Source organism: Mytilus californianus, unplaced genomic scaffold (assembly GCF_021869535.1).
Source record: "Mytilus californianus isolate M0D057914Y unplaced genomic scaffold, xbMytCali1.0.p SCAF_5, whole genome shotgun sequence".
NCBI lineage: Eukaryota > Metazoa > Mollusca > Bivalvia > Mytilida > Mytilidae > Mytilus > Mytilus californianus.
In genome coordinates, this window is record NW_026262701.1 from 51,567,078 (window position 1) to 51,587,948 (window position 20,871).

The 20,871-nt window shown below is 31.6% G+C and overlaps 1 protein-coding gene across 3 annotated transcripts in view; it reads left to right on the forward strand.

Annotated features, from left to right (window-relative positions):
- The window catches only part of LOC127702469 (2-oxoisovalerate dehydrogenase subunit beta, mitochondrial-like), a 47,932-nt gene extending 31,700 nt beyond the window's left edge, over window positions 1-16,232 (forward strand). For 2 of the 3 annotated variants that reach the window (XM_052206676.1, XM_052206677.1), the window contains 9 exons: window positions 6,037-6,172; window positions 6,827-6,904; window positions 7,729-7,785; window positions 8,354-8,502; window positions 9,496-9,630; window positions 11,390-11,594; window positions 11,897-12,042; window positions 14,481-14,567; window positions 15,370-15,685. In XM_052206676.1, coding sequence (XP_052062636.1) covers window positions 6,079-6,172; window positions 6,827-6,904; window positions 7,729-7,785; window positions 8,354-8,502; window positions 9,496-9,630; window positions 11,390-11,594; window positions 11,897-12,042; window positions 14,481-14,567; window positions 15,370-15,465 — 1,047 coding nt within the window. In that variant the 5' untranslated portion in view covers window positions 6,037-6,078 and the 3' untranslated portion in view covers window positions 15,466-15,685. Of the gene's footprint in view, window positions 1-6,036; window positions 6,173-6,826; window positions 6,905-7,728; window positions 7,786-8,353; window positions 8,503-9,495; window positions 9,631-11,389; window positions 11,595-11,896; window positions 12,043-14,480; window positions 14,568-15,369; window positions 15,686-15,705 lie in introns of those variants that run through there. The other variant, XM_052206678.1, reaches the window with a different exon arrangement.
- Window positions 16,233-20,871: the final 4,639 nt, after the last annotated feature.

Sequence of the window (20,871 nt, forward strand, 5' to 3'; positions counted from 1 at the left end):
AACACCTAAGAATGTAAGCCGTGTCGTGGGAGTAATCGTTTTCTCATCCTCTAATAGAACTCCCAGGTCATTGCAGATAACCTTGAAAGTATGAAGCAGGACAGCACATCAAAATCAATCGGTGAGATAAGTAATAATCTGAAAGCTGACCGAACGTCGGACTTACTAGCTAATGGTTTAGTTCCGTACAGTTTAATAATGTCAACAGCGTCATCAATATTCGAGTAAACAACTGAACATTTCTTTGAATCAATGAAATCATTTACGGATGTATTTTAAGGATAAGATAAATGGTGAATTACTCTAAATTGACCGTCCTCCATCCCCTTTGGAACTAAACCCAATGTGGAAATTCGTAAAGTTGGCATTGGCTAAAATTTAAAAGGACCTGCAACACGCCCTGCATCTATTTCTTTTTGAAGAAGTATAGCTGGCCTCTCTTTAGCGCTTTTTAAGTTTTTGGCATCTGTAGGTAAACGAGAGCCTGAGTAATGCAAAGGAAAACCAAATTTAAAACCTGACAATAAAGACAATGCACTTGATAAAAGTGGTTAATCATGTAAATATATTTTTTAATTATCTACATTAACTGAGGAAAACCCAAGTGAAAATGTGTCGCTATGTTTTGATTTCAGTGCCGCTTGCAAAAGTAGGCTGAATGTTGACCTCCACATGCTGAACATGCGTGTTTGAATCTGCAAGGGTTAAAGTTGCAACGCTTCACTTTTGTGTTGTACGCATTACATGTTCTTGCTTGCTGAAATGTTTGCTGACCTGAGGCTGATGGCTGACGAAAGGAATGAAGGGGCTCAGTTTGGGTTATTATACCTACTTTATTATCATAATTTTTACCTTGATCTCGCATACTGTTGTAATATAAAACGACCACAAGTCTTGGTTTTTGACAGCTCAAGATGATTGAGGTCTTTGTGCTTTGCAGAGTCTGAATTGCTCATCATAAGTTCCCCAACCATGGAATTCGTTTTCTGCAAACCGAATATCTTTCATATACTTTAGAAGCTCCTAAGCCAAGGAACTCTGGTCATGTTTCTCAAGCAAAACACTCAGATATAACATAAAAGCGCTTGTCCAAGTGTGGATATTGGATATTGCGCGACATGGCAAAGATTAAACCCGCATATGCCCTCCTTTTACAACTATGTCACCATCTGGGTCAAGAAAATTTGAAAGTTCCCTTGCAGACTTAATCAACAAACTCAGGTCAATAAATTCCCCTTTCCAAATTTTCTCTTTTAGCTTCAAAGGTATGTAGCATCCAATTGGATCGAAAATAAATTCCTCGAGGCTGGGAAGGTTCTGAGAAAAATGAACGAGTTCATTAAATTTGTTAGATGAAGGTTCTGTCCAAGTTAACGTTTGAGAACCCCCTTGAATAATGTTTACATCAATGACTGACTCACCAGATTTCTCATTATGTTCTATGATGGGTTCCTGGGAATAAGCCATCTACCTTTTCTTGACGCCTTGTCCTCTTGCCGGATATTTCTTTCCTCTTGCATGACTTTCTTTCCTCCTGGCATATCAGTGTGTAGTGATCAACGTAGGATAAGGGAACTGAAATGGATGATCTCCAGTAATCATAATGTCACAATAAAGGTGTGATCTCCAGTAATTATAATGTCACAGTAAAAGGGTGATCTCCAATAATTATAATGTCACAATAATAATTGTAATACACTAAGCTGAATAATTCCGCAGTATGATGTTCAAATACAAAGTTTTGTTGCGATCGTCACTAGTACAATATTGTTTGATAATCAAAATTTTTGTATATAGTTAAACAGATGCTGCAATCAAGTCTTTAGTATTACGAGTGAGAAAGTTCAATGTGCTTTACACATTTAAGAATTAAAAGCACATGATAATAAGCATTCTAAATTTACAGAGGCGTTCCTTATGTGTGTCAGCATCAGTAGACACATTTGATTTATAATACTAAAAGATTATAAACAAAAACAACGTACGCCAGTGACCTCATTAAATTTAATTATCTAATATACAATAATTGCAATTATTTTGTGTTTCCTATATGTAAATATTAGGCGAGTTCCAGCTAGTCCCTTAACAATGATGTATACAAGCTCAGAGAAATGGACGCCACGCTTAATCTTCAGTTTTCGTTTTGTCCGAGATTAAAACGTAAGATTTAATGGGAAATACCTGTCAGTCAACCAGTATGTATGACACTTGAATAGCTTTAAATGAAACCGAAACCAACGATTTGTAGAATAACGCTTATAGTTTTTTTTAATATATTTACATTCTTTTACTATGAGAAACTGTGAGGTTAAGCCGCTGGTATGTTATATGTGAATGTCTCATATTGGAATATTCCTAAATCCTACAAGTTTTATCATATCAAATACAACTACTGCTACAAATAGATAAGACCTCCGATGACTGTAGGCGGTCATATAACCCGATACAAACACACACACACATATATATATATATATAAGTCTAAATTGAAAACAACTTTCAAACCTATGATTGCGTTGGATAAAAACGGCAATTTTTTAACGTGTGCATGCAAAACAAATTTCTTGGTAGAGGGGTCTAAATACAGCAAAAACAACATTTTCCAAAAGACCAAAAAAGTGAAAAAGTATATTTTACCAAAACGCATTTGACTAGCAGGTCGAACAACGGATGTTCTTAAACCCTGCTGACTGCCATGGCGATTGCCAAATAAACGGATCACCAGATGTAACAAAATGGATCTTAATAAACGATTTAATACCAAACAGAAAACAATAAACTTGCAGAAAAGATGGTATACCGCAAACATGAGGTGCAAAAATTTGTACACCATATCCGGAATTCGACATCTAATGTCTCTTCAGTGATGTTAGGAATCGAAACGGTATTTGGAAGGCCATATAATTTACCTTAATTTGGTATTGACTCTTGAATTGTGAAGAGTCGAAATAGGATGAACGGATCATATAAACCCGAAAGCAAATATAATACAAGCCCAAACGAAAAAATATAAACAAGTCTAAATTGAAAACAACGTTCAAACCTATGATTGCGTCTATATATATATAGCTAGCAGGTCGAACAACGGATGTTCTTAAACCCTTTTGACTGCTTTATATCTATATATATATAAAGATAGCGAGCACGTGCAATTATATTTTTTAGGTCTGTTTGAATTTCATGTTGTAGGTTACAAAATATGTTAATCGTCTTTTTAACCTGTATAAGAAGGGATTTTGTGGATCGAATCAGTCAACGAAATGTTCACCGTTGTTTCACTTTCATTGTTGAAATTCTTTTCCTTTTAATAACTGAACATGCCTAGTACATGCGTAATCCATCTCCAGCTAAGGGTTAATTTGAACGTCACATGAATACGGATTTAAATGGGATGGAATTATTGATTTTCAAGTAAATGATTCCTCAGCAAAGTATTTGTGCTTATTTTGACAAATTTGGGCAAAACTGACTACTTATAACGAAATATTATTTTCATATTCCGACGGCCTCCGGCTTCGTGGTATCTTTTTAACGAACTAACGTTTATCCAGTGTATCTGTATTAAAAAGAAATTCCATGATGTGATGCATGATTGTCAGTTTTAACTTTATTTTGTTTCACTCTAATATGGTGTTACATGTGTTTCCAACTAAATGATTCCTCAGCAAAGTATTTGTGTTTATTTTGACAAATATGGGCAAAACTGACTACTTATAACGAAATATTATTTCCAAATTCCGCTGTTACTAATACGTGGAACAAAAAAAAAAGAATCACATTTATTTTGTTTTTGTTTTAAACGTATATAGCTAATGCCCTTTTATAAACACAAGTAACTTTGATGTGATGCATGATTGTCAGTTTTAACGTTATTTTGTTTCACTCTAATTAGGTGTTACATGGTTTTAGTTCCAAAATCAATATATCTATTCAACTATACAATGTTAACATTTTACAGATTAATTATCAATGCTTTTTAAACGGCAGATATCGGACGCATAACATTCGACAATTTCGAGCAAACATATGAATCGTTTTGAACCATATTTTATTCAGTGATTTCATTCAATATAGATTAACAATACAACCGTTTTGGATTGTTAGATAGTAGCACACAATCGGTCTAGCTCTTTGTTTAAATCTGCAAATTTTAGAAAGAATGGCAATTTATTTTTCAAAAAAAATAGTGATTCCTTGTATTATTAAAACTGTTTTGACAAAAACCAAATATTGGTTTTTCTTAGCTCACCAGGCATAAAAGGTCAATTCAACAAGTGAGCTTTTTTTTCATCCTTTGGAATCCGTCGTCCGTCGTCGCTAACTTTTGAAAATATTCTCCTCTGAAACGGCTAGGCCAAATTTAACCAAAACTGGCTACAATCATCATGATGGAATCTAGTTTTAAAAATGTTTCCGATGACCCCGTTTGCCAACCAACATCGCTATATTTTTTTCTAAAAGCACATTATGCAACCTTTCTTGCATATTTTATTCTAAATTTCATCTCATCGATAAATTTCTATTCACAGAAAAAATATTTCATAAATAAACTTTAATCTTGCAAAAATAACCTGGTGATCCATACTTCTGATCATATTATCAAATCTACATTTTAGCTAAGTACAATCAAATTCAATATGAAGAAAAATTTGGTGATTCTCCGTTGCTCCTTTGTTATTTTAGTCTAACTTGGAAATTGTCAAGAATGCTCACTATTGTTTACTTAAATTGGACGCATGAGGATTTTGGTATGACTGCTATTTTTCAAAAATTGCAACTAATGTGTTTTTGTTTTCCTCCAGACATTCATCATTTGTGTTCTAATACTAGCATCAATACTTATTTGGATAACATGAAATTAAATTATTCCGCTTCTGATATCAATATTTTTTCATTAATATCAGGGCAACACATTTCCTTAGGTTTTTAAAAACCTTTGGCCTAGATAGATCCCATTCATTTGTTAGCAATATGCATATGGGATCTCAATACAGTTTGTATGAAAAATACTGATTTCATTGTATTTGATGATCTTCTATATGTAAAAATCTGTTTTTGATCAACGTCAGATGTTTTAAGTTAAAAAAGCGTAACCTTTCTGTCTTAGGCATTGTTTCCAACTCTAGCTCATGCCTCAATCTTGAAATTTTCCTTTTTCATACTTTGCAATAAGAAATTCTTATAGCACATCTAAATCATTTTATAAGAAATTTCACGATTATCGAAAGTGTTCAGTTGATTTCACGAAAACATTTAACGCTTTTCCTTTTTCGTGCTAAAAAAAGTCGTGATTTGAATTTGTAACGGTTTTATGCATTTCATTTAAAAGCCTAAGAAATGCAGATAAAATTACTTCTGAATATATCGTTAATGAACACGAACTAAGCTACTTCTATATACTTTGTTAAGGCAGACAGTTGATAGATACCGATCCTTGTATAATGCGATAGGTTTTATACTTTGATACATTGTATATATGGTCTTTATGCTTTCTTCTTACGATCTTGTAAGTAACTCTACTAGAGTAGATTTGTAGAAATGATTGTGTATAAAGTTAAAAGATAATTACGGTGTTCTATTGATATTATTGACTCAAACAAATCTTAGTCCTTGAAAAGGGCTACATCTGTACATATTCTGGAATATTCGTTTAAGTATTAAACAATGCCAATTATACTGGACCAGGTGCGCAATATCTCTTGGGTGTCTGTCTTTGTATTCGGTAAGAACTGCAAGACTTCTTAGTTATCATTTTATCAAACTATTGATTGATCAATTGATTATTGGTTTTAAATGCCAAATCTAAAAGACGCTATAAAATGCTGATATAAAAGCAATTAACAAAACTATTACTTAAGCCGGATACGAAATCATAGGTTTGTATTAGGGAATATTTTTTTAAATTTTATTGTTATACAACAGAAATTAAGTAAGATGAATCCATTTTTTGAAATACAATATTAAGATGAACAATTTGGTAGAAACTACAGTTATTTTTTGGATTATAACTGCTGTCGTTATCTTATTTACTTGCAGATACATATATTTCCCGTGTATCCAGATACAAGTGAAAGCTCCATGTCCAAATTCATGCGAATTTTACAGAATGGACTGTTTTTGAATAAGAAGTTACAGACAACAATGTTGGTTCACAAATGCATGACCTCTACTGGTAATTTGAATGAATGCAAAATTAGACCATTATCATAAAAGGAATAATAACTTATTTCACGTTACCACTAATTTTCGGATTATATTGATTTTCGCATTTCACATATCGAAATAAACTTCGAAATTTAAAGTTAAATAATAAGCCAATTCTAGGAGTACGAATAGACTTCAAATACTTGCTACGCGGTTTCTAATTGTACTGGATCACAAAGCAGACAATAACATGGTGGTAGCATGCCATAACTACAAGGACATTGTTAAGAATTAAATAATTAATTCGTCTACATTAAAGGTTTGGGCTCAACAGACAATAAAAATGGAATAGTCATATTTCATTGTAACATGAATATTTAAGCTGATATGTGAAAGTCTCGTCTGTATATTTGATTTCTAACTGTTTACGACGTAAACTAATCCGTCAAATCTAGACAAATGTTTGTTCTGAATTGTTTTTCTTTGATGTCATGATTTATAAATAACCGATAAATTAATTATCTAAATACGGATCATTAATTATCCAATCTTTTTTTGTTTCATTTTTTGTTATTTTTTAAAAATATAATTTAAATTTTCCTTTGACTACTGCGATTTTTTATATATTTGATTATGTTTCATTTCTGTTGATTAATTTGAATATTAACCATTATATTTACAGTTCCAAGATCAAGGATGAGTTTAGGTTGGGCAATAAAGGATGCATTATATATTGCTCTAACTATGAATCGTAAACTAGGTAAGGAGGGAGAATCTAAAGAAAAAAATAATCTTATAATTGAAAATATCAGTAGAAAGGTTAAGAACCATATGACCGAAAGGTAAATAATACGAATGTCCAAATTTATCTAAAGTGAACCTCATTTGAAGGAATATGGAACATTAGTTTGTTTCTTATTAATTTCTTTTTTTATTTATGAGATAAGAAAGAGAACATACATGTATAAAGATTCAGCCATGAACGGCACTTTGTTGAATTATGCAATCACCAGGCAGTAGACAGATATTTGTACTTAAACACTCAAACAACCAATAATGCTCACGGGGTGTTACTTATCTATACCTTAACGTTTAGAGTTTCTGCACACAGAAAGTGTGACCAGATAAATCATAGACTAACAGAAAAAAATTATCTTAAAATGCTTTATTACGACACTGTGTGTAGAGTACTTAACTAATTTAGAGAATGGAAACTTTTTTTGTTTTAAATTACTAAGTATCATTTTAAGAAAACGTGAGTACTGGCAAGTTTTTCATTAATCGATTGAAGATTTATAAACTTAAGGAATCTTATAGACATAGAAAATAGGAGAAAACTAAGAAACAATGAAAATTATTCATCTATTACTTTTTAAAGTAAGGTTAACTTGCTGCAAGTCCAAATAAGTTTTTTCTTCTTCAAAGTATAGAGTACTAGTACCACTGATGTTCACTAATTGATAAAGGAAACCCAGGAATAAGTAAATATTCAATATAATCACTTAACACTTTACCAAATACTTGCAGATTTAGATAAAAACGTTATACTGTTTGGTTGGACAGTTAATTGAATTTGTTTTTCAGTCCTGTTTGAGGAAGGTATAACATGCAGTGGTTGTGTTGAATTGCTAGAAAATAAAGGCAAGTACACTTTTGAAAACAAAGTTCAAGTACAAAAGAAACTGCTGCAAATCAAACTATTTAAGAAACCCAAAAGAACAAAAAAAAAAAAAGATCAAAACACAGTAAAATTTCAGATTAAGATAAAATGGAAGCTTTAAGATGAGCAACCGTTGCTGAATGTCAACTTATATTTTGATTACGGACGTGATATAAATAGTATGGAAGAACTCTATTGATATTATTTTTTCATAAAATAAAAAGTTGTAGTATGAATGCAAATGAGACAACCATCGCTGTGCCAGATCTTAAAATACTGGTAAGGTAGTAATGTCTCAACACAAAAATTTCAAACAATCAGTCTGCTCTTAACATTGAAACAGTTGGAATGTTTTTGCTGTGTTGAAAGGCACGTTTTAAGTCACGTTCGCTAGTGTTTTGATTGCACAAACTCAAATTTTACCAACTAAGGTATATAGAACAGCATTAACTTGGTTTTGATTAATTTTGAAGTTCTCAATAAAAAGACTGTTAACTGTTTTAAATCCTTCAGAGGAAAAAGATAGAAAAAATCTTCATATGTTTGCAGCTCCTGAAACACCCGTAGTGATTAATAAACAATTCAGTGAACACGGTATTGTTCACATTGGGATTGGAACAGATATTGATGGTTCTACAGTAATTGCGGATGTACAGTATTCTGATCGACAAGGATGTATTTTCCAACCTTTAGACGAGGTAGTTAAAGGATTACTCTACAGTTTGATCTCTTTAGTCCGTACACTTTTTATATTAAACTTTTTAGTTTCTGTAACTTTTGTATGCATTAATGCAAAATGTAATTGATTCCGGTTTTTAATGCGCATATCAAGATTACTAAAATGAGGAACACCCGTAACCAACTGCTTTGAAAGACAATTCCAATTCTAATCAAGGATTTTATACTGTGAAAGCTTTAATTGGAAGTCCTAAAGTGCAAAATTGTAAACTTCGCTTTTTTGTTGGCGTCTTTGTTAAATTAATTTGTATGTTTGTTTGAATTTTTTAGTCTGTTGTGTTGTATGTCTGTGATGTATATTTACACAGTTTTGGCTGCTGGATCCCAATTATTGTCACATTAAACAATTATTTCTGTTTGGATTGCTTACACAATTTTGTCAATAAAACGGAATTATAAACAACTGCCATACAAGTGGGAGATGTAGCTAGCATTAAAACCAGGTTTTATCCATCATCTTCCTCGGAAAATCTTTGTACCAAGTCAGGAATGGCAGTTGTTTTTTTTTCTTCACTTTTACCGTTTATTGATAGCGTTTGATTTTGTCATATTTTTATTGACCTCCCCTTTTTTAATTTGCCTTGAATTCGGTATTTGTGTTATATTTTGTTATCAATAAAACATATAAATATTTTTTTTAAACCGAAAACACACGTTTTAAAAAGATTGTGCACCCTACAGATGAAAAACATACAGAAGAGTGTCTTCCTCTTTTATTTGAGTTTTTAATTTTAACCCGTGTCCATGATTAAACAGACATGACAGCCTTTCAACAGGTGATCATAGATTTGAATTATGTTTACTACAATGTTAAGTTGATAGACATTTGTACAACTCATTTTTTTTCTACAATTTATCCAGTATAACGTATATAACATTTATTTGAATTGTCATATGTAATATTTGTAATTGAATGATAGTATTCAAGGTACTGCTTTTTATCTTTATTTCAGTCGTTAAGATGTTTACCAGAAAACATATTGAAATTAGAAAATCTTACAATGATAGCCCCGATTGAACCCATAAGACGTGGGGCTATGAATCACACAGATAGTAATAAACTATTGTATAAAATGGATGGTATAAAAGTAAGTTTATCAAACCTGCAATTACAGTCAATTGTTGACATACGTATTGTCGTTAAGCAATGAATCACTAACTGACTGCACAAGCATTTTCACCATTTTAGTATTCCAAGATAGGTTCCTTATTATTTGTCTTTATGTATCACCACTTACACGTCTTTGTCAGTTAATTAATCGGCTTTGCCAGATATGAACTTGATCATAATCTTACAAAAAAATGTATCTTAGCTAACAAAGGGTGTTATCGTGTTCTAGTAATTTATGATCTGCTAACCCTTCCGAAGCACCTGAAATCCCCCCAGATTTTGATGGGGTTCGTGTTGCTCAGTCTATAGTTTTCTATGTTGTGTTTTGTGTACTATTGTTTGTCTGTTTGTCTTTTACTTTTTTAGCCATGTGGTTGTCAGTTTATTTTCGACTTATGAGTTTGAACGTCCCTTTGGTATCTTTCGCCTCTCTTTAACTATAAAGAGTTTTCAACAATGTACAGCTTGCCAGAATCATAATGATTTAAATGGCCTTACTGGTCTTTGTCTGCTGTATGAGAATGTGTTAGTACGAAAACGCGCTAGGAGCCGGATCCTGTATCAGTCAAGTTCTGACACTGTAATGATTCCTTGGAAGACAGCATGAAATTAACAACGCTTTCTTTATCGCAACATTGTACATGTTGTACTGGTATTCATAAAAGTGGTGTGCGTTCTTTAAAATTTAACGTCCACCAAATCAAACAACATCACAAATATCAAAGCAACAGTAAACAAATATAAATCATTTAATACTATTCAAGAGCTTCTGAAGATGATGAATTTAAAAGAACCTCGTTAAGATATCACCAAAGTGAACCGATTATGATCTGCAACTGTCATGTTGATTCCAACAGCTAAATTGAAAAATATATAAATTGTTAAGTCATTTTTAGTCTTCAAGTCAATTGTCAGACTTATCCACTACGGAAAATTCGGTACTGTTCAGACAATTTGCTTGCATTCAATTAAGAATTGTTCATTCCATGTTCAGACTGTTCAGTAGTTGTTATCAACCTGTACACATCAACATCATTCTGAAGTATCTAAATAGCTACTGAACAGTACTGTTTGACTGCAAGCGAATTGTCTGAACAGTACTGAATTGACTGAATTGGATAAGTCTGAAAATTGACCGAATGACTGAACATTACGGAATAATTGATTGTTCAGAATTTGGCGATATGATGTTAAAATCACAACGACCGTCGAAGACAACATTCATTTACTAGTGATAAGGGTATGTTAATTGTTCTATAGCCCTAGTCCTGTCTTATTTATTTTTATGTTGAAATAATACGTACACATACACGAACGACTTAAATCTTGCCACCAATATATATAATTTTACTCATAGCGGAGAGAAAAATATTGATCATTTGATATAGGTTGCAAAAGATGGGGACAAACCACAGGATGAATCGATAGGCTGGCTAAAGAACCCATCACGCCAGTTTGATTTATAAAAAAATAACAATCTTTCTGAAACAAATATGTATGCCAATTAATACTGTGCATCTTAAAGCCAGTTTTTGTACTGTGTCGTCCCTGTAAATTGGGACACTTGTACTGAAATTATTTCATGAACCAAAGTAACTTTGTTTCTTCAATTCTATCACCAGCTGATCACTTTAATACAACATTTGGTTGTAATGAAAACTGTACACTTCAATTTAAATTGTTTCTTGATCGGTCTTCTTTTCATATATTATGTTTTAAGTAATATTTCCTAATAGGTTGTAATGCCAAGAAGACCCGAAGACGCAAAAGGTTTACTGCTGTCATGTATCAAGCATGATACCCCTTGTGTATTCATAGAACCAAATGATGACTTAAATAAATCTGTTCACGAAATGGTTCGACTATGTCATTACACAACACCTTTAGGAAAAGCTGAAATTATTCTTGAAGTCAAAGATGAAGGACATATTGAAGGGAAAAGTAAGCAAGTATTTAATTTTTTTTTTCTTTTGAATTACAAGGAAGTTTAAATGTTTATCTATTGATTGGGATCGATACAATTGTCAGCAGCTGTTAAAAGTGGGTACTATGGGATTAAACACATTTTTTTCTAAAGGTTATTGATGTGTAAACTGGGGCAATTAACTCACAAACTGAATAAATTTCCGAAAATGGCATCAACATATATATATTCATGCATATAAATTGTATTACACTGAAACGTATAAATAATATGCAGATTTTTCAATAGTTGGTATAAAAATGGCACTAATCTGTTACAGGGACTTGTGTGACACTTATAGGTTATGGACCACATGTGAATATATTAAAAGATGAAGTAGCAAAGGACGCAGAGAAGTTTGGAATCTTGTGTGAAGTAATAGATTTGAGAACATTATTACCGTGGGACCAGAAAACTGTCAAAGAAGTAAAGATAGAGAATAACAAAATTATTATTTGTAGTGTTCTCCACATAATGCCTATATATTACTGGCTATTGGTGTTTGCCGAGAATATATACATACGTAAAGTACATGATTATTGAGTAATGCATTTTTGTTATGCCTTATAACAAGGCCGTGGAAAGCAATAAGGTATCCGAACTATGTGAGTTTTTGGATAAGCAGGAAACGTCGTCTATATACTAGTATTACAAAAAGACAAACTTGTCTAGAGACATTCCCTGAATAATTATACGAAATTGTATATGCCTTATGAAGCGCTTATTTCTTTTCAATCTATTTATGCGCCCGCATATGAAGTCAATATCTCCCAGTTGGTACGATATTCCAGAGTTTGCCTAACTTTTCTGATTGGGTTCCATTAATATATCCTTCGGAACTAGAAATCAATGAAACAACAGACACGGCTTGCTCTGTCTCATTTTAGACATCTACCTCGAATTTTACATAAGAGGTCATCTCAGTACCAGAATATATGACAAACGAGACGATCTTAATTTTTAAATCATATTTCCCCAACTTAGCAGCAATATACCAACTTAACCTGCATATGGGATATAAATGTCCCAAATCATTCGGTATTCAAGAGCTTGTAGCTGCTACTCAGACTTTATAAAACGCCAACAGTGTAAGAGCAGAAAGTTGACGAGCCAAGGTTATGTCAAAGAACTTCTCCTCCTTTTTCTGAAAATAGTTCATTGGAAGATACCAAGACCTTGTTGATAAATATTCCGTATCAACTTCACATATGATACATGATGGTCTTGAAGTATAGATTCCAGGTACTGGCGGTGTTTACTATCTTATTTACGTGTTATAGTGTTCTTTTTATTTGTCCTTGTACAGTTTTAACCTTTACTGTTTAGTCCTTTTTGGTGATATACTTTTGGCGTGACTTGGTATTTATATATCCCGCCAATGTGTTATTGTGCTGGGTCAATTTTGTATTCTTGTCTTTCATTTTTGCGTATGTACTTTGTCTATAGAGTGTCTATATGCTAATTTGTTTTTCTTTGTTGAAATAGTTATTTGGTTTTTTTTATAGTGATTAAGATTATATAACAATGTTGACTGCTTTACCCCAATTTTTGACATTTTTACCTTTTGTGTCTGTTTGTTTTGTTCACACATTGTTGTCAAATTAAAGGAATTCTATGCGACTGTCATATACGTGAGAGGTTTAGCTAGCTATAAAACTAGGTTTAATCCACTATTTTCTACATAAGGAAATGCCTGTACCATGTAAGAAATATGACAATTGTTTTCCGTTCGTTTGATTTGTTTGAGATTTTGTTTTTGTCATTTAATAAATGGACTTTCCATTTTGAATTTCCCTTGGAGTTCGATATTTTTGTTATTTTACTTTATTCCAATCACAATTTCCTTGATAACTGCTTGCTGCTAAAAGGAAGCTATTAAACCAAGTAAAAGTTCCAAGTGGTGGAGTTAAAATCACCTCTACCGAATTAGGCTTATCTTCTCACCTTGTTTAGACTTAAATGAGCAACACAGCATATGCCAATTGTGGAGCAGGATCTACTTATCCTTTCGAAGCATCTGATGATATCATCACCGGTTTTTGGTGGGTTGCTCAGTTTTATGTTTTCTATGTTTTGTTTTGTTTACTGTTGTTTGTCTTTTGGTCGTTTTTCTTTTTTTGCCATGGATTTGTCACGACTTGTGAGTTTGAATGTCCCTTTGGTATCTTTCGCCTCTCTTTTGAATACATTCAAGTTCATCTGAGCTTTACTGAGAACCAATTGAAGAATAAGATATTTCAATTGTTTTATTATAGAATATATAATTATCAAAATTCTGTGATTAAACCAATTCTATAATATATTATTTATAAAAAAAAAATGGGTTAAACAGTGTAATGTTCAAGGTTTTTAAGTGTTTTAGAAGTTGGTCATGAAACAATAAAATGTAAAATGTTACGTTCATTCACTGGTTTTTTTTTTCAATTCATTTTATAACGCATTGAAACACATCACCGTACATGGCTACCATGAAATTTAGATAATTTGTCAAGAAGATAGCACCAAACCCAACAAAATAATTCAAATCCCAATAAACATCTAACGCCGGTTAACATTTCGTCTTTGTCAATAAAAGTTTCTACATGCACCCCATGTAAAAGGTATAGAAAGTTCTTGAAGTCATCTCCTGTCAACGGCATATTCTTCCAAAACCCATTAAAGGAACAATACTAAGCAAACATACATTAAGACATCGAGGCTCCTGACAAAAAAGAACATCAATATGCAACAAAAATAATTTAATTTTTTAGTACTCAAACCAATCGCATATTTTCATATCGACCAGAAAGATAACTAAAATTGCATAAAAATGTACAAACATGTTCAGTTCAGAAGAAACACCAAACTATTTTTTTACGTATCAGTCAGTAAAGAAAACTGGCCGATGTATTATATCCGAAGAGGTACAAATAATAAAAGGACTTGCAAATAAAATAGAATACACTTTACAGGTACAGTATATTTAACAAACAATGCAGAAACATTTCAAACATATTGTTTGGTTAAAAAAACGATGTGAATAAAGCAATAACAATAACATGAATAAGCAAATAAAATAAATAATTTATCTTGCCCTCCATAAATAAGTAAGATTATTGGACTTGTGTTAACGAGCTCTTTCCTGTTTGCAAAATTATGGACTTTTTATTGCGACAATGTTCCCGAAAATTGAACACGTTTGTGGAAATGTCTTCACAATCATCAGCGGGTTTGAAATTTGGACAGAAAATATGACGAAAATGTTACTACTGCTGAATATCTGAAATAAATCACACTGTTGACCAAAATAGCAGTTGTCTAAACGTGTGTTTGTCCCTTAAAGATGGAGAACAGCAGAAGTATATGAATTATTCTATAATATGACGTTCTTCAAACGCTTTGAATACACGCACGTGGTCAAATATGAATATATTGATATGTCAGCTGATCGTCAACGTCATAGATTGTTTGGGCTGTTCCAATCTTACTCCCACGTTGTTTGCTTTTTATGAATGAAAAACCCGAGGTCAGACGGTGTAAATGACGTCATTGACCGATGACGTAAGAATATAAGAATTCTACTTGAAAATGAACGAATTTGAAACTGAAAGTCGTCAAAACATGAAAACATAAACAAACGATGATAAGAATTTGTTGAAAGCCCATTTTCTTAAATAAAAGTAAGATAATCAATCAGCTTCGTCCAAACTTGTCTCAGTATGTTATTGTAAATCATTTAAGCATGTCACTTATTCAGTTTTCTTCGTATTTTAGGTCAATATTAAGAGTGTGTTCAATTACGGGAACAGCAAACATTCCCTTAACCTAGAGCGCTTCGAAACAAAAGAATTGCTGTCTTTGTCCTATTAGAATAGAATTAATTCACGGGGCTTGAATTTATGTCTTAAGTAGTAGTCATTTTATACATTTGTAGGTATAGAAAGAAATGGACAGTCAATATTGTACTATTTCACTTTAACGAAAAAATATCTTTTATCCTAGTTATTTCTTGAATCTAGCACATACCTCATACAGACATTTCTACATGCAACTCGAAAAGGGATAAGAATATATCAGATTTTTAAATGCATTTTTAATCATATTTTTCAGAACGAAAATGAAAATACACCAATACAAAAAGTTTGCGGTTACACCACAGATCGATTGGTAGATTTAGTTAGGAAGATAGTCTAGACTAACCAAAAACAACCGACTTACATCTATTCCTAGATTTGACGGATGGATATTTTTTTGTTATAATTATAAGTTACAATTGATTTGAATATATGATCATTTTTATAAGTAAGCCCATAAAGTGATACTGTACTGGGATTCACAATGACACATACGCAATATAAGAACTGTGATTCAAATACCAAGGATACTCAAGTACCGTTATTTTAGAAAACAGCAAACGGCTATCGACCAATAAAATTGTAGAATTTGATGTTCCGTACTTGTGAAAAATGAATGTAAATCATGTTCTTATTAACGGATTTTCCTGTTGTTTAGCCTATTTACATTTCGAAACTAAAAAAGTTGCAATTAACCCGACGGATATTTATTAACTTGAAAGTATTTATGATTGAAAATGACTAAAAGTTGAATTATTCAAACAATAAAATCTAAATACATTAGCTGGCGTAGTAAATTTGTACTGTAGATTTTATCATATGAATATTTATCACTTCAAAATTACAAAAACATAAACAATATTAAAGCAATGCAAACAAGAAAACATGAAGAAGAAAAAAACATTTAAAATGAAATATAACCAATATCTGTAGATGATACGCTTACTAAAAACCAGATAACTGTATCCGCAGTTTGTTATATAATAATTTCCAATTTTACAATACAATTAAAAAAATGTTTCTATATACATTTTATTTGAACATTTAAACTTTATTTAATTACTTTGTATTTGATGTAAAGAGCATAAATAAAATATAAGATGCGCAATAAAATTTAATTGTAAAGTCAGATTTTTAATTCATTGATTTGAACTGTAAATGAACAAAAAGATAAGTCCTCACTTACATATTGCATATTACATAATGAGAATTCATACTCACAATCTGGAAACCTATACAAATTTCTAAATGAAATTCCCGAAAAGGAAGTAGTGCATGCATACAATGAAACGAATTCTTGATTTAGACCTATCATATTTATGGATGTGTTTCAAATGTTTTTAAAAAGGCCTTAAATTGTGTTTCAACTTATATACAAATCAATTCCCTGGAAGACGTGTAAATTTTGGTTTTATTTTTATTTTTTTTATTATTTTTTCCAGTTTTATACTTCTGCTATTCAATCACGGTATAACTGGCTCAGATGATGGGAATTTGGATAATTTTTTAACAATTCCTTTCAATATATGCTACATTTAGAATTGAATAAATGCTTAATCACAGTTCCTGATATGTAATATTTTGCTTCAACATGGCAAGTACTAACATTTATCCAAATAACATATTATCTTAATCAAAATGATCAAAGGAGTTCATTTGCTGTTCTGAATCATTTTATGTTGACATTTACGACTTTGTTAGATAAGGTTTGTTAATTCCCTATCCCTTGCTGTTTGATTTGAACTGTGTCTCTTATTTATGAATAAAAGAGATGTAAGGTATACATGCGTCATTAAGACAGCAAGCAAACGGCAAAAAAAAAAATAAACCAACACAAATATTTTGATATTAACATATAATTGTTATATGGTCTCTAACAATTATCAATATGTCAAGTTCTAAACTATATATACAATATGTCAAGCTCCAAATCATCTAATGATATGTCAAGCTCCACATAATCTATAAATATATCTAGTTCTGAATTTCTAGTATAGGACATTAAAGCCAGTTGACATATAATTTAAGTATTATGTAAATACATTCATTGAAGTTAATCAAATGTGAAACTAATTTTTAGCTATATTTTATTCAATAAAAGGGTAATATACTTAAAGTATACTTTTTTCGTAGTATTTCTGTCAACAGAATAATTAAAGTAACCTTTCTAAAAATTGTGAAAAGTCATGACAAACCCTTTTTTGTCTAAAGCTGCCGGTTTAAATGAATGTAAGATTATTTGCAGAGAAGCTTAAGTTCATAATTAGGCTAGCATGGCTATATAAATTATTGTTATGATTGTTGATAATTGGATTTTAAAATATGATGCTAGCATTATTCAAAAACGAAGTAACTATCTTAATAAACTTATAACTAATGATAAAAACAATTATGTTCATTTGTACTAGTCTATGTAGGGAAATAGTTTCCAGCAATTATTTGTTTTGAAATATCAACTGTCATTTTTCCAGCTTAGTATTTCAGGTTTGCGAATTACAATGTCATGTCAAATTGAGTTTACGAAACCAAACCTCCAGTTTGTTAGATAGACATTCCAGTTGCAATTGACGTTTGTTCCTTAAACTCTTAACTGAGATGCGATTGGGTTTTATACAGGCACCCAATCAATTATTGTTGAACGGGGTGTATATATAGTTGCACTGTGTACTCCCACATATGCATTTAATCCAAACAAGAACAGCGGTATACTACTGTTGCCTTTATATGTCGTAATTGCATTTTTATACATTACAAGTGTTTGGAATTCCTGGTTCTGCACTCTGCAACTTTGTAATTAATTTTAACTCTAAAATATGTGCGTGCAATTGAGGCGTCTTCATACACTACTTACAGAACTGTTGGAAGTATAATATTATGTTGACACTGTAAACAGATGCTAATAGTATTATGTAGACCATGAAAGCAGAAGCTGCCAGGATTATATTGATATTTGCCTGTTTAAGATATACAGAGGCTATAACATAATAAGTAATAAGGAGATGTGGTATGAATGCTAATGATACACCTATCGAACAGAGTCCACATGACGTGGATTTAATCAACTATAGGTTAATGTACGGCCTTCAACAATGAGCACAATCCATGTAATTAGACAGCAACCATTGAAAAACTCCTGAGCTGGGACAGGCACAAATAGAATGTGACGGGGTTAAACCTGTTTTTTAAGCTTTTAACTCACCCCCCCCCCCCCCTCTCGGGACAGTGGTGTAACTGCATCATCGCTTGACTCATCAGATAGACACAAAGAACAAAAACAACCAACATAAAAACAAAAGACACACTGTACACATCTCATGGTGCTCACAGTTACTGCAAGCTATTTCAAAGTATATAACAACCAATATATAAATCATGTTCTACAAGACTTAAGTATCAATCAATACACGTCCAACGAAATTAGCGTCAATATGTCAACAACAGTCAGGACAAATTGTGGATTGTCAAAATATAAGAAATAATATCGACCGGATGTAAGACCACAATTTTTCATAAATGTAAAGCAATGAAATTTAAGTTAATATAAAAAACAAAATCAATGGTAGTGCTTATAAAATCAATATTCAAAGATCTTACTACGGTTTTAAAATAAGTTTATTAACAAAGGATAAATAAATCTGTTTTGGATCGTAATTCCATTTACATGCTTTATAAACAGCATTACCATACATATAAGGTTTAGTAATCCCGTTTTTATTCCATACATACAGACTATAAAACAAAATGTGTGTCTATGAAATTATGTAGTTCAAGTGTCAAGTTATTTACCATGTTTACGCCAGCGAAACCCTTGATTCAAGAACTTTCCAGTAAAACATAAATTCCATTCACTAAAATCTAAAAGAAAATCTTAAATTTATAAATATAGGAATCAAAGCGAAAACTAGGACTGTTAGCATAAAGTTCAAACTATTTTAAATATGTATAATCGTTTTGTTTTTCAAATCTCAATTCATTAACAGCTGATTGAATTATCAATTGTTAGAAATTAATGTATCTTAGTATAGAACAGAAAAGCATGAAAGTGAAAACAGATTAAATGAGAGTAGATGCGGCGATAGGGAAACCTGTGCTCTAGATCAAAAATCACTCAGAGGTGCTTGTAGTCAAGATAATATTTTATGTTTCTTTAAGTGTAAAATCTTCATTTTTGATAAACATACAAGGAGTATTTAATATTTTCTGTTTTGGTGGGGTTCGTGTTGCATCGTCTTTAGTTTTCTATGTTGTGTTTTGTGTACTGTTGTTTTTCTGTTGTTCCTTTTCTTTTTTATCCATGGCATTGTCAGTTTATTTTCGACTTATGAGTTTGAATGTCCCTTTAATATCTTTCGCTTCTCTTCCTCTTTATATTCAATTACGAGTTCGGTGCTCTGAAACACAATCAAGTAATTCTTTTGTCAACAATTCACGGATTAATGTCGTACACGATCCAAATGATATTATATAAAAGGTAAATTAAAAGTGATTTCTTTTATTGTCCCTTCATTTTAATAGTTATTATGTAAACACTATATTGCAAAGGTAAATATCGAATATAATGTTTTTTTTTTGTATTTTCAACAGAAAAAAATTATATAGATATAATAAACAATATAATATTACAATAGAAAAAAGATAAATACTTATGACTACTGAATTACTACGAAAAAGTTAAATCTACCTTAAAAATAAGTTATTATTTGCCTATAAATAAAATTAACATCAATTTGATAGTTTATTAAAAAAATCAAATTGCACTCTTCATATAACGTATGTACACAATAGTGTTTGAGAAAGTAGAGAACGTGATGTATTCTTATGCCTTCACAACGCATAAATTACAATATAATTAAAGTTGATTTAAAGTTGATTTGTACGAACTAATCACAATTCACTACTTATGTCAAGACCCAAAATATTTGCACACGTCAATAGCTAGTGGGAATAAATTTATAAATCAACAGATCTTAATTTATAAACCAATATGTGTCTCTAATTACAAAATAAAAATAGATGTTGTATGATTGCCAATGAGATAACTCTCCACTAGAGACCGAATGACGTAAAATTTAACAACTATAGGTCACCGCACAGCCGACAACAATGAGCAAAATCCATACCACACTGCAAGCTATAGAAGGTCCCGAAATGACAAATGTAAAGCAATTCAAACGGGAAAACTAACGGTCTGATTTAGAAATCTTATCAAACTACCACATGTGAACTGTGCAACTTCAAAAACTATCTTGCATTTGAAAATTGTAAATATAAGTACAACCTCTATCAAGTCTATTTTATGCACAACCGAGAGTTCAATATTGGTAAACAGATATCATATTTGAAAGTCTATCTTTATGGGACAGATTTTGGCCGTCGTGGTCAATAACTATTTACGTTTTACGTTTCACAAATGTGTTGAATG